The following is a 15,138-nucleotide window of genomic DNA, read 5'->3' on the forward strand; positions in this document are numbered from 1 at the left end:
TGTGTGTGTGTGTGTGTGTGCCTGTGTGTGTGTATGTACATTTAATCTCCTGGCTGCTTTATATAAATGAGATATCTAAAAGGATTAAATTTATATAATGAAGATAATGATCATGATGGTCATTTTTACATTTTCTGTCACTTACGGTTTCTGCCCCTGCAAAAGCACTGTTAAGGGATACAGAAGGAAACACAGACACCTGCCACACAACACAGCTCTCTGTCTAGGGCTCTGACCTCTCTCTCATACTCTAATGAGTGTGGCACTGTTGAAATATTCTCTCTCAGTCTGTCTGTCCATCTCTCTGTTCATCCTCCCTCCCTCTTTTCCTCCCTTCCTCTCCTATAGAGCTATAAAAACTGCAAAAATAAAACAAAGATCAAAGAAATCCTTTGCTTCATTCTAGGTTCTTCTGGAATACATCTCAGTTCTCACTGGGGACCGAGGAAAGGAATCACAAATGGAAAATTCAGCAAAGGTACTGGGAATGTTTTGTAGGAAATTATTTTTTTTCCAGTAAAGAATAGAATGGCAAATGGTCATTAACGTGAAAATCTACCCACTTTGCTGTCCATGCACCATCTTTTCTTAGTAGGTGTTACAAGTGCATTTCATGGAATCTGCACTTGGCCATGATGGTCCAAAATATCCCCAGAGCCTATCACAGTACATCAGGAACAGGAAAACATAGCAGAAAGAGTGGGGATCCAAAGTGCTTTTTCTTCATATTTTAGGATTGATTGTCAAGGGTTCTGTCTGAGGTTCTTTCTGGAGTGGAAGTCCTCCTTCTTACAAATCCCTGTTTCTAGCTGTCTCTGCCCCTACTGCTAGCTGTCTATCACACACAGGTCTGTGCGTGGCCACTGTGCTTCTGAAGAAAGTGGCTCTCTGAATGAGTTCTAGCGAATGACCGAAGCTCCACCCCAAAGCCACTATGCAGTCCACAAGCTTGCACTGGGAGAATAGAAATATTGAGCCTCAGGTGACTGAGAACACTTACTGTTGGCTGCATAATGTATGGCAGATGAGGCGTCCATGAAGTGCTCTGGACCTATGCATCAAACAGCAGTCATTAGGACAAGGCAATCACAGAGGGAACTGGGTTCTTGTGTTCAGCGGTGTTGCACGAGGTCATGGGGAAGTGGAGATGGGAATTCTGGGTCTTGATTAATTTGGCAATTCCTCAGCTAGGTGGCTGGATGCAATGGCCCACACAGGCCAGGCTCTGTGTGAGTGTGCGTGTGCGTGTGTCTGTGTGTACATTTGTAAGTGTGCATGTAGAGCCAACATCAGCTGATGTTCATAAGGCGAAATTTACCTTGTGTTTGGAAACAGGGTCTCTTATTAGCTTGAATTTTACCAAGTAGTCTAAGCTGACTGGTCAGTGAACCCCAAATCTGCTTGATTCTGCCTCGCTCATTGGGATTTCAGGTTTGTAGTGCTGCACCTTCTCTTTCTGTAGGTTTTGGGGACTGCAAGCACTTTGCTGACTAAGCACTTCTTCAGCCCTTGTGGCTCAACCCTGAAGCCTTATTTTGAAGTCAGAGTTGAAGACGAAAGTCCTAAAAGTTCCCAGAGACTATCTGTAGGTCAGCTCCCTGGGGCATCCTGGGAAACACTGAGAGAATCGAAGGTTGCTGGCTCAGACTCCCATTTGTCCTGTTATGAACCGTGGCTTCACATGCTTAGGTGACCCATCTTAGAGTTAGCCACACAGCAGAATTAGTGTCAGAAAGAAATACAACAGGAAGTGTGGAGGAATGTTTTAGGTTGAGGGCAACTTAAACATATGAGTGATATTATTCTCTCTCATGACAACTGTTACTGTGGATAAAAATGCATAGAATAGCCACTAACTCTTCTAAAACAGTGTTACATGTCAGCCAAACGAGAACTGTGGTGAGTGGATTGTTATATAGAAAGCCAGGGCGACTTCATTTTATTATATAATCTCACCCTGAAACCTGCCAATATACTTCGGTTTTTTTTTTTTTTTTTTGTTTGTTTTTTTTTAAGTTGTGCAAAGTAAGAGTTAACAACATTGGGATTGCAATCTTGTTTGGAAGAAGATAATCACTTTTCTGTGGATATTTTATTCATGACACCTAAGTATTCCGTGCTGTGGCTCTCTGTGGGTGGTCTTGGCTGCAGCAGGGGTCAAGATTAAAAAAAGACACCACACACACACACACACACACACACACACACACACACACGGCCTAAAGGAAGAACAAAACTGAAACACACCTGCACACAGCCTCATGGGTCCCAGGAGAAGGCAATTAAGAAGCCAGCACTCTGGAAACACTTCATGCAATTTAAACAACAACAACAACAACAAAAAATCCACCCTGTTGGCATGGGAATCTTGCTTCAAGAGCCTGAGTGTGGAAAAGGAATGGTGTGCTTCTGGGAGACTTGTTGGGTAAGGGAAATGCGTATAAATGTCAACTGTGATGCTCTGACAGATGGGGCATCCTGGGAAATGCATGGAGTGAGCGAGCCAGGGAAACGGCACTGGGTTAGCAGCAGCAGGCAACACTGGCTTCCTGCCCACTCAGAAACACCCCCCCACACATTTTGTCTACTACAAGGAAATCACAGGTACACACACTTGACCTTTCTCAGTCCCTCCCTGTTTGCGTTCTGTCCCTATGTGACACTCACAGGCATTTCATGATGAAGACTGGAAGAAGAGTAACAGTTGATGAAGAGAATGGAGTGACTGGCGTGGCTGTGAGGTAGCTCACCAGAACAGGATGAGGACTGAGTTCTGTGGGAAGCGTGTGGTGACCGCTACCATCCATCCTTTGCTAGGACGCCTGGTTTAGGACACACAGGGACTCTAATGCCCCAGCATTTCAACACTTGGGACCCCAAAGTCTGATCTTTCGAAGAATAAGAAAGGAGGTAAAGAGCAGGAAGAAGAAACATGTTTTACCACTTTGATTGCCTTCCCCATGGGGAGGTCCCATTTGGCATCTAATGGGGAACCTTTGCCAGGACAAGTGTGACACAAAAAGTGAGATGACAATGGCAAGCCACCGTGGAGTAAGGGAAGGGGATCTCCACAGAGATGTTTACCAGAGAAGACCCTTTGTGGAATGTGAGAAACCAAAACAGCAGACAACAGACAGTATCTTTCCCCAGCACTGAAGGAACTATGCTGACACAGGCTGGAAGCAAGCAAAGCAGGCCAGACGTGATTATTTAGCGAACAAATGCAAATACGCCCTGGGAAGCCAGGAAGCCTGCTCTAATTCCTAATCCTCAACAGGAGCATTTTCATATTAAGGGGTGGCTACTGTGCAGGCCACGAATCTTTCTTTTAATTCTACCGTGCCCTTTCAGGCCTTCAGCAGCACCACACTGGCAAAGAAGATCTCACTTGAGGTACAGAAGAACAGACGTACCTGGTATGTGGAGACAGGGGAGGCGGCAATGAACGGCGTGATAGATGTCTGTGGGATCATGCGGTTGGTTGCGAGACTGTACGGTGAAGAATAAAATCTGTGAACAGAAAACAACAACAAAAAAGATTCATGAATCTGCCTCTGCTAAGCACATCGGGAAAGAAAGCTCCCCACAAGTGCTTTTCCACAAAACTGTCCACAGGGTCATCTGGTGGGTTTTCAATACCTAATTCTCTCCAGAGGGACAAGTCAGCTGAACACAGGGCCAGCTTCATCTTACAAAGTCAACTGTGGACACCACAGTTTTGGTAACTAACAGGCAGAGAGCAGGATCAAGCCTCACAAAAGGTGATAGTGTACAAGAGTCCTCTACAAGCACCGTGCAAGAAGAAGGCACCGAGCTTTGTGAGGATGGCCAGTGATAGCCCACAGCGATCACATCTGTTCAGGAAATAAAAATTTATTCCCAGGGGCTTCTAGATCAGTGGTTCTCCACTTCTGTGCTGCAACCTTTTCGGGAGTCAAAAAACCCTTTCTCGCGGGTTCCATATGAGATATTATATGTGTGTGTGTGTGTGTGTGTGTGTGTGTGTGTGTGTGTGTGTGTATATATATATATATATATATATATATATATATCTGATGTTTATATTATGATTCATGATAGTAGCAAAAATACAGTTATGAAGTAGCAACAAGAATAATTTTATGTCTGGGGGTCAGCACAACATGAGGAACTGTTTTAAAGGGTTGCAGCAGTAGGAAGGTTGAGAACCGCTGTTAGATTTTGTGCTAGTGTCCATGCCTCCAGCAGAGACAATTTTCTCCGTGGAAAGAGAAGAAAGAGGATGGCTTGGGTCTGGATTGAAAGGAGAACTTTCTGGATTTGATCAAGGAAGTAGTGTAGACAATAGGATTATAGGACATACTCCAGGAGACCTTATCTTCCACTAAGAAGAAATTTCTAGATATGAAATCACACCTGTCAACAGGTGAGATGGGCCTTAGCATCCACTCGGTATCAGGTGACCTACTTCTTCAGCAGGATTTTAAACTGTGTCTCTTCCCACATAGCCACAATTACATGAAAGGCTGAAGTAGAACATGGAACAAACAAGACAAGGTCACCCCAAAAAGACAATTGCAATCATGTTTCTATTAGGAGAAATAAGGGATAAAGCTTTGCTAAATGCACAACAAAAGTCTATCATGATGTCCACTTTATAATTAAGAGGACAATATATTAATTAACTCTCAGCTACATTGTACTTCTGCTGGATACAGAAAACCTAAGATTTGAGGTTGCCAGGACTCAAGAAGTGAGTGATTCAAAGCAAGGATTAGTGACTTGCATGCTTTTATTAGAAACTTCTTTAAATTAAACTTATTTCGGTTTTAACCAATGATTTTAAAAGGAAAGATTTCTTTTTAGTTCGTTATGTGTTTATGTGGCTGTGGCTATGTGCACTTGTGACTTCAGTTCCCAGGGAGGTCAGAAGAGGGTGCTGGCCCTCCTGGACCTGGAGTTACAGATGTTTGTGAGTCTTCCAGGGTGGGTGCTGGGATCCAAACTCAGGTCCTCCGTAAGAGCAGTGAGCTTTCTCCACTGCTAAGCTATCCTTCCAGTCCCTACCACGGAATTTTTAAGGACATATACTTTGGATTTTTAAAAAATGTGTAGATGGAGGAAAAACAAATGAACAACTAATCTATTTAGCATCATATTATTACACCTCATCACTGTCTTTTCTAATACCGATGCTTTTAAAGGGACGTTTGGCACACACCTGCTGAGATACCAAACAAAAGACACAAATGTAAGTCCTGACAAGAAAACAGAGAAAGTGAAACCCTCCTGCTGGAGGGAGTGGAAAAGGATACAACTGTCTAGAAAAAAGGCTGAGAAGTTTCTCATCAGCATAAACACAAATACATATGACCTAGGATCCTGTTCTTTCTAAGTGAGATAAATGAAAACTTGTTTATTCAAAACCCGTAGTGCAAACATGGACAGAACGTTTATTCATATTTGCCTCAAGCTGGTAACAACCAGATGCCATTAAAAGTTGTGCAAAGACGGTGGGGCATGCGTGCAATGGAACACTGCTAAGGAACAAAAGTAAATACAACCGTCCTGATCATTCATGAAAGGTCGGCTCCAGATTCTCCTGTAGCCATGGATACTGGAATACAGAAATTTTGTTCTTTCCCATGAGACAGTGTAGTGTTCTCATTCTGCATCTACCCCTGAATTACCACACGTTAACTCTAGATTACTTAGAATATCTCATATGTGTATTTATATCTCATAACTGCTATGAACATGCTGACCATACTTTCTGGAGGATAAAGTCAAGAGCAAGATGTCTATATGTACATGCACATCTTTTCAAGATTTTTATTGTAGCTGGTGGAATCGGGGAATGTGAAATCTATGAACAAGGGGAGACAGCTATAACCAGTCATATTGTCAACACGGTGGGTCTCAAGGGCGTTATGCTAAATGAAAGATGACCTAAGACACTGCAAAGTTTACATATCCTGTTTATATCACAATGCAGAAATGGCAAAGCCACCGAGGCAGGAGCTGAGTCAGAGGCTGGTATAGTCTATAGTTGTGGAAGGAGTGTACAGATCACTGTGGGCGTCTGACACAATCAGAGTTACACCCCCCAAAGAGCAGATATACTGCCATACATACCTATGTATTGTCTATATTCTCCAGATTTAATCCATAGATCATACAGAAAGAAGCATACATTTATATGCTCAGAATTATACCTAATTGTCCTTGCTCTGAAGGATTGGTTTTGGAAATGGGGTCATGTAACCTAAAGCTGGCCATCAACTCATTAAGTAACTGAGGCTGACCTTGAACTCCTGATCCTCTATCCTCAGCCTCCTGGTGCTAGGATTGCAGGTATGTGCCACCACGCCATGCAGGAAACACCGTTTTTGAGCTAGGATCTCACTGTGAAGAAGAGAGACTAGCCTTGCACTTGAGAATTCTCCTGTTTCCAATGACCAAGTGCTGGGATTACGGGTGTCCAGCACACCCAGCTCTGAAGTGTTTCTTACAAAGATGATGCTGCACACAAAATATCCATCTTTGAACTTTTCATTTATATATATGTTTGCGTGTGTTTGCCTGCTTGTCTGTGTGTGTACCATATATGGGCAGGTGTCCACAAAGGCCAGAAGAGGTCATAGAAAGCTGTGGAGCTGAGTTACAGGCAGGTGTGAGCTTACCTGGCTTGGGTGCTGGGAACCAAACCTAGCTCCTCCATAAGAGCAGCATGTGTTCTCAGGCACTGAGCCAGCTCTCCAGCCCTCTAATATCTGCTTTAAAAGGATTACTGAACATTTCCTATGTGTACCGATGTGTTTCAGACAGCACCCTGAAACATCACTCAATACTTCTCTGTTTTGTCCCTCAAGGTGTCTTACCTTTATGCTCATCTGCCTCACAGCCTTCAAGCGTGTCTCATTGCAACGAGGGCAGAATCCAGTCATCAGCCTGACATCAAGTCTGCTGCCAGCCTCTCTGACTTCTTCTCCTACCCACTGCTCTCACACCTGGGATTCTGGAACCGTCTCCACCCCATGATCCTGTTGTTCCCATTCCCACTGAGCAGCACGGTGGGAAATCTGTCTACGCCGACGGCTTCCCAGCTGCTGCAGCCCTGTCCCTTTGCGCTCTCATCTGAGGATTCTTTAGGTACATGTAGCTAGTGTAGCAACTTTCATCTCTGGCTACACACACACACACACACACACACACACACACACACACACACACTGCTCTTCTTTATTACTTTTATTTGCTCTTTAACTGAAGCAGCAGAAAGTTTCTCAAAAATATCTCTGCTATGGGTTGAATGTAACTCACACCTTTCCAGTTCATACATTGAGATCTTGACTTCTGCCACGACTGTATTGGAAGACAGGCCTCTGAAGAAGCAATTAAAGTGAAAGAGCATAGAAAGGGTCGGTCCTTGTTTGGAGAGAATTTGTGATTTCTATTAAAAACATCCCTAAGAGCCCATTCTTGTACCCTTTCCCTTACACACTCACATACACACTCACATACACACATGCACATACTCACACACACACATAGGGGGAAGAGCACCAGGGATATGCAGGATGGTAGCTATCAGGAAGCCAAGTAGAGGTCCTCTCACAGAAACCAAATGATGTCCTTGATTTTGAACTGTGAGCCTTTGGAATTCGTGAGGCTATCAGTTACAGTCTATGGAAGCCCACACCGAGAAGAATGATGCATTCCTTAACTCCCTCTCTCTTTAGGCTGCTAGTTCAGTGTGGACTCAGGGAATAGTGGCCTTGTTGGGTAGGAGGCAGCCTGGCACACTGGAGTAACATAGCAGCTGTTTATTGAGGGCATGGATGGATGTGAAGTTGATGCTGGCATTCTGACCATGGAAAATGGGTCCAGGAAGCTGACAGGAAGCTAGAGATGAGACTCCGGAGGAGGGAAGCTCAATGCCACACCTTGGTAAATGCCCAAGGGAAGTTCAAGTGATGTCTGCTTTCCAAGAATGAAGAGCATTTGTAACTAGACACTGCAGTCCTTTGCTGTGGAAGATCTGGTTAGCTTTTAAGAATCGCTTTTAGGTCTTTGACAAATTTTGTTCATGAGGCAGTGGGCAGAGAGACCTGCCCTAGGCTGGGAAGGGCATAACAGGTATCGAGGGCTACTCAACAAAGTGTCTGTCTCATGCCTCATACAATGATTTGACACCAGCCCACTGTCACTCTTTTAAGTAGAGAAACCATGGGCTGCATTTTAGCACGGATGGTCTATTTTGTAAAATGTTCCAATTGGAGTATTAAAAATGAAAGCAATAAAAATTGGATTGACAGAGTTTGCAAGGAAATTCTGTGGGGAATGCAGAGAGCAGAAGTATAAAGAAACCAACCAGCTAAACGGGCACTCACGGGAGGAACCCATGGGGGAAAATTTAATGTGGTTTTGTTCTATCTGCTCTAATCCCATCCATCAAATAAGAATGACACTTCATCCTTCCCAGCATGTTCTGGAACTGGCACTCAAGTCCGAGTCACTTAGAACAGCAAACACACTGGGAAGGGTAGACAGAGACCGCATCTTAATCTAATCCTGCCATCCTGCTGTGTGTGTACTCTATTCAAACCCAAGAGGAACCAGGGAAATTCACTGAACCCCCCACTTCAGGCTGCACCAGGAGGGCCACAGTGTGTTGGAGGCCATGTCACATGTCCATACTATGCCTTACAGACACTGTCTGTGGAGATAGCTCAGTCAGTAAAGGGCAAACACAAGAAACACATATAAGAGTGGTGACCCTTATACCAGGAGTGGTCATGCACCCTTGTAGTCTCGGCACTGGGAGTACGGGGAGATGGTTACACTCACTGAACACCCAGCCTACTCTACTCAGCAAGGCTGGCCATGAGAGAGCCTTCATCATAAACCGTGGTGAGTATCTCCTGGGAATGGCATCTGAGGTAGAACTCTGGCCTAAACATGAATATACATGCACACACACATCATAGACACATTTATACACATACACCATACCACAAAGAGACACATCACATACACACATTCACACACACAGGCATGTTAGAACATAGATACATGTACATGTATATGTAATCCCAAACACACGTATTCGCACACACATGTAGATACCAAACACAGAAACAAAGCCTAGCCCTTTCACATAGGCATCTATTTAAACAAATCCAAATAAATTCTTCAAGTGGAAGTGTGATGTGCTAGGGAACAACTACCAGGAAATCAAACCAACTTGCAGCTGCCATGGCAAAGTTAGAGGCACGTGTGTGCCTTTGTAATTTGCATGTGGTAACTCATGCATCATGACCGGTGAGTGATGTCACAAAACTCTGGGAATGGATGCCTGAGCAAATTGTTTAACCGAAGTAGTTTACTCTCTTAAAGAGATTTGTTTTACTGTTTAGTGATCTTTAAAGATTTGTTGGTTATGCTACGTGTGTAAGTGTCCCCCACATCAGTGTATGTTACCACATGTATGTAGTGACTGAGAGGCCAGAAGAGAGGATCAGATCCGCTGTAACTGGAGTTACAGATGGTTTTGAACAGTCACGTGGGTGTTGGAACCTGAACTCAGGTCCTCTGGGAGAGCATATAGGGTTCTGAGCCATCTGTCTAGAGCCATCTATACGTGCACACCATACATACACACATACACACACACACACACACACATACATACATACTCAGACACAGAAATACAAACACAGATACACAGACATAAACACAGATACACACACAGACACACTTGGGGCCATGATTGCTATTCAACAAATGCCTTCTTTGTACATCTGAGTGTTGTAAACTTGGTACAGTTTTTTTTTTTTTCCCTTCCTCTGACAGGATCTGGAGAGAACCACATGCTGCTGACAGCCATTGGAAAGTTCTGGAATCCTACGAATCACTCTGCAATGTATGGGGGCAAATCTTACCCACAAATTATCTCACTTGAAATGTTGGTAGAGCTGGCACTAAGAACTCTTGGTGTGAGTAAGTGGATGAGATTTCCCATGAACTGAACACCAAACGATGAAGGCCTAAGAGAAAACTAGGTACAATCTATACAACTAAGCTACCTATTGAAAACCTCTTTATCTCTCTGGGCATTTTGCACTCAGCTGCTCGCCCTGCGAATGACTCTTGTGCAGTTCATGGGACAGACCCAAATGTTGGTCCTCATTTCCCTCTTTGCTTTTGAGACAAGGTCACCCCTGAACCCCAGGGGCTCTCCTGTCTCCACCTCTCATCTTCCTGTAGGAGTGCTGGAATCACACACAAACGCTCTAGCATCCAGTTCCATGTGGGTTGTGGGGTCAGGACCCCTCGTGTTCTGCGGGCACCTTGCCCACTGAGCCATCTCCTTACCCCCACCTGTGTGCTTTTAAGGAGAGGGAGGTGTTCCTGAGTTTTCTGGAATTAAAGGCAGGAAAGACAAGTATCCTTCCTAAGCCCAGGAAAATGAGAGTGTGGGGTCACTAATGGGATATCAGTTTGCCTAAAGAAAAGCCATCTCCTGAGGATTTGCAGTCAGCAGTAATATAGTAAAATCTTATTTCACTGGCAATAAAAATAACATGGACATATCAATACCCGCAGGGCAGGATGCTTTTACCATAAAGAAAACATACAAAATCGTATTTGCACACCAAAATAAACAGTAAGAGCTCGTGTTTCATGTCCACAGGCAATATTGTTAGAGCTGGAACCATGAAAACTATCCTCAGGGTAACCAACAGGATAAGATTAATAAGTTTTGGGTCATTTTTACTGTAATACCAACATAGCTTTCCCATTCGTTTCTTTCTCAGAGTCATAAGGCAACGTTTCCGTAGCACTCAGTATCAAATGCCTATAGAGAACAACTGGCCAAGAATGTTACGGGAAAGGTTCTCTTCTCATCCCCCCAAAGGGATACATCTCAGTCCAATAAAACCCCCGGAGAGCCCTTATAGAACTCATCGTGGGGAAGGGAGCACGGGACAGATGTGCTCGGGAAGATGGGAAGGCTTGTTCCCTCACCCGCCCAACTCCCATGTGAAAGCGATGGGACCCTGTAATGGATTGCTAGGAAAAAAAAAGTAAATGGGTGACGGAAATCGTGAATTATAACGGAGTCTTGCTGATCGGGCAGGGGAGAACGGGCATTTTTATTTTGCTAGGCTGAACCTTGCTAAGAGAGAAGTTATTCAGATTTCCCTTTTCAGTTATGACTTTGGCCCTTTCACCTCCAACTCTTACTTAAAAGTAACACTGAACTGACTTGAAGTGGTAACTTGGAGGGAGTCAGACGGACAGAGTTGGCACGTCCCAGTGACTAATTGCCAAGAGCAATGTCTCGCTGCGCCAGAGTTCCACGGGCACACGCTAACCCAAGCTAAGCGAAATCTTCATTCTAGTTCCACAGCGCAGGAGCAACGCGCAGCTGCAGGACTCCACAGGTGTGATTATTTATAGCTGAGGTCACACCCACCGTTCAACTCGCCCATCCCAACTCTTCCCAAAGCCCCTTGCAATTTCATGCCCTCTTCCTTTATATAGCATTTATTATTTCTAATTTCTACAACTTGCTGATAAGTGCTAGTACTGCCTGTTCGCGCACGGGTGAAGGACCATCCGGCGGGACATGGCCAATCCACACTGTGGATGGAAATTGACCCCCTCGCCCAGCAGAACTCAGCTGTCTCAGGTGGAGGTGAGGCTTCGAGAGGCCTCCTTCCTCTGTGCTAGAACGCTGAGCGGCTTGACCCTGTGCAGGTCTTGCGCAAGCAACCACAGAGGTTGAGTGTTAAGGAATTAACAGCCCCATCAAGTCCACACTGCTTAACTCTCCTCATGGTTTTAGCTGCTGTAGTGGTTTGAATGTGGAGTGCGCCCCCTGCCGGGCCCATGGAGTTGAACACTCACTCTTGGCAGCTGATGCTATTGTTCTGAGAGGAAGATTCTGAATCCAGGAAATGGTTCTCAGGAAGTAGGTCTCCTGTTTTCGGTCCGTTTCTGCATCCAGGCTGGTCTTTGCTTCCTGATCTGGGCCTACGTGACCCGCACTCTCTGGCTACCACAGTCAAAAGCCACTCCCATCACCCCCCACTGCCCTTCCTCCTCTACCATCTGGCCTGCAGCATCAACCAGGGGCCTAAACAGAGCCCCGCCCCCACACACACTTAAACTGCTTTTTAGGGATTTGGTCCCAGCAATGAAGAAAGCACTCGAATCCAGCCCCACATTATACTCAGAAAAACCTTCAGCTTAGCGTGTGTTTCCTAGACGGCAGAAGACCATCAGACACATCCTTTTCTCAAAGTGGAGGCCTTGGCGCTCATGCTGGAGTGCCATTGCTCTCTCTACCCCTCCTCAGAACACAACTGCTTCTCCTGTGAGATCTGGCGCAATCAACTTCCATCTCTGAAAAAAAAATACATGCAATCCTCACATATGTCCTAATATAGCCCTGGATCTTCGCAGAGAAGAGGGTCCACCTTGTCTGTGCTACCCTCTTAATATTTTGTGCATAGAAAATTGAAGATTGGGCTGAAGAAGCGGCTGAGCAGTTAAGAATGCTTTTGCCCCTGCAGAAGTTCCGAGTTGAGTTCCCAAGGCCCACCTCCGGTGGCTCGGCACCCCTGCAACTTCAATTCCTGAGGATCATCCACTCTCTGGACTCTGTGGGCACTAAACTCGTGTTTGCAAGCATGCGCGTGCACACACATGCACACACACACACACACACACACACACACTTAAAAATAATAAAACTTTTGAAAAGTGAATGTAAGCATATATCTTAATATATCTTAATACGTATACCTCTACTGCAGCATTTTTTTTACTTCATCTATTACAACTATGAATCTACATGTCTATTAGAGCCAAGATGCAGTAAAAAGTTTTATGACTAGGAAGCTTTATGATAGTTTTATGACTAGGAAGGTCCTTTAAATCCAAACAAGAAGGGCTGCTGTTGAATTCTGCCGGCCGGCACTACATGGTACTCAGTGTCTCTCTGGGAGTCGAGAGACTGGTCCTCCGTCTCTGGGTCCCGCCATGACGTGGCCATGCTGTAGGAAAAGCTTCCTCCCTCTCGCAGTGAACCTCCCCCTCCATTAGGCTGTTTCCACCTGGTGTAACTGGCCTTAACCCTGGACGTTGTCACAGATTCTCTAGTCTGATGAGTAGGGGATCCAGCAGGCTCTACACCCCCAAGAGGGGCTGATATTTACCTGAGGGGAAGTTTGCTGAGATAGTAGATGAAGTTATTTTGGTATTATACTTGGCCATTTGGTAAAGTGGCTGTTCCACCAGTGACTTATTATTAGGGAGTTACCATAGAATCCAATAAAACTAAAGACAGGCAAAGCATTGAAATGTGATCTACCAGAAGCAGCCGAAGAAAAAGGTTATTTTGCTACAGTCTTTGTACTTTCAGTTTCACTGCAGCTTATAAAACTCCTTTTCCTGTAACATGACAGTGAAGGGCCGTCTAATACATTTCACCGTGTGTGTGTGTGCAGTACATGTGTGTGTGTGTGTGTGTGTCTGTGGACACATGTGTGTGAGTGTATGTGTCTGCCTGTGAGTGTGTATGTGAGTTCGCATGTGTGTATATGTGTGTGTGTGAGTGGGTGTGTGTATGTGTGTATGACTGAGTGTATGTGTGTGCGTCTATGTGTGTATGTGAGTGTGTTTGTGGGAGTGTGTGTGTATGTGTGGGGGGGCGGTTGGAGAACTACTGCCAGGAGTTGGTTTCACCTTTCACCTTGTTGAGACAGGCCCTCTCTTCTTGTGTCTGCTGGAGCACTCTGTACCCCAGGTTACCTGACGCACAAGCTTTAAGGTTACACGCTCGTCTCCAGTTCTAAGCTCACTGTAGAAGTGCTGGGATTACTGAAACATGTCACTGCATCTGGCTTTTTACATGGGTCTTGACTTGTTATTTATGTCTCAAGGATTGGAATCAGATCAAAAGGCTCAGGTCGTCAGACTTGCACAGAAAGTGCTTTACACATCCTGGCCTGCTAAATTCCATTCTTAACTCAAGACAGGAGAAACACATGGAAAATTTGTCTGCCTAGTCAGGAAATGGGATGATACCTGATGATAATACCTAAGAAGCATCTGGAAACACAATGGCAGAGTCCACAGCTAGCCATGAATGCAGAGTATAAAGGCCTGAATTTCAGAAGAATGAGAGTTGGTGAGACTCAGCAGGAGAAAACAAACAAAAACAAACAAACAACAAACAATCTCTGAGAGACAAGATGAAAAGCCCAGGAAAGAGGAGGGATCCGGAGAAGGTTCTGGGCTGATGGCAAGTTTCTAGCATCAGTTTCTGTCACTACAACGGAGGGAAGCAGCAAAGCAAGCGTAGGACCTGGCTCTTCACCATGGTACAGCCCTCAGCGGAGGACTCCACATGGAACAGTTTAGATAGACGGTCCCTTCTGACCATCTATCTAAGCCCATCCCTGCTTCTCTCCTCCACTTATATATCAAGCTTTAGAACAAACTCTCATAGTCTCTCTTACCCCCCTGTGTTGTGAGTACTTATATATACATGTATGCGTGTTAGTTTGCTTCTGTGTGAGGGTCAGAGGTAAGCCTCAACTGTCAGTCCACGGGACACTACCCTCCTTGTTTCTTACAACAGGGTCTCTCAGTGGTCTGGAAGTAGCCATGTATGTTAAGCTGGCTGGCCACTTAGCCCCAGAAACCTATCTGTTTCTACTAGTGCAGCACTGAGCTGACAGCTACAAACCACCATGCCCAGCTTTTCCTTAATGTTGGTATGGCACTCGAACTCAGATCCTCATGCCGACAAGGCAAGGATTTTACTGAGGGAGCTCTCACCTTGGCCTTCGGCTATTTTAATCTCTCTTCAGTGATTTCCCTCATCTACAAGATCTTCCTGCTTCAAGGACTTTGTCATTATTTATGCCATACCATAATGAAAAGGCAAATTTTAAACTTTCATATTAGCGCCGGCATAATGTTCTGTACCTGCACAGTTGCCCCACGAGAAACTTCTAATCTTGAAAAATGGTTGGTAGCTACCTACGTAGACCCCTCTGCTCAGGCCGCCTATGTTCACAGAAAGCATCTCCCTGATGCCCCTCCAAATGCCATGCCAAATTCCATCACAGCCACAGTACA

At 44.9% G+C, this 15,138-nt stretch overlaps 1 protein-coding gene across 9 annotated transcripts in view; it reads right to left on the reverse strand.

Moving 5' to 3' along the window:
• Positions 1-15,138, reverse strand: part of Rbms3 (RNA binding motif single stranded interacting protein 3) — a 934,572-nt gene that overhangs the window by 274,393 nt on the left and 645,041 nt on the right. For 7 of the 9 annotated variants that reach the window (XM_055601685.1, XM_055601684.1, XM_055601682.1 and 4 more), the window contains exon 9: positions 3,414-3,510. In XM_055601685.1, the coding sequence (XP_055457660.1) occupies positions 3,414-3,510 (97 nt within the window). Of the gene's footprint in view, positions 1-1,000; positions 1,052-3,413; positions 3,511-15,138 lie in introns of all 9 variants that reach the window. The other 2 variants (XM_055601687.1, XM_055601686.1) reach the window with 1 other exon arrangement.

This window comes from Psammomys obesus, unplaced genomic scaffold, assembly GCF_907164565.1.
Source record: "Psammomys obesus unplaced genomic scaffold, mPsaObe1.curated_primary_1811, whole genome shotgun sequence".
Lineage (NCBI taxonomy): Eukaryota > Metazoa > Chordata > Mammalia > Rodentia > Muridae > Psammomys > Psammomys obesus.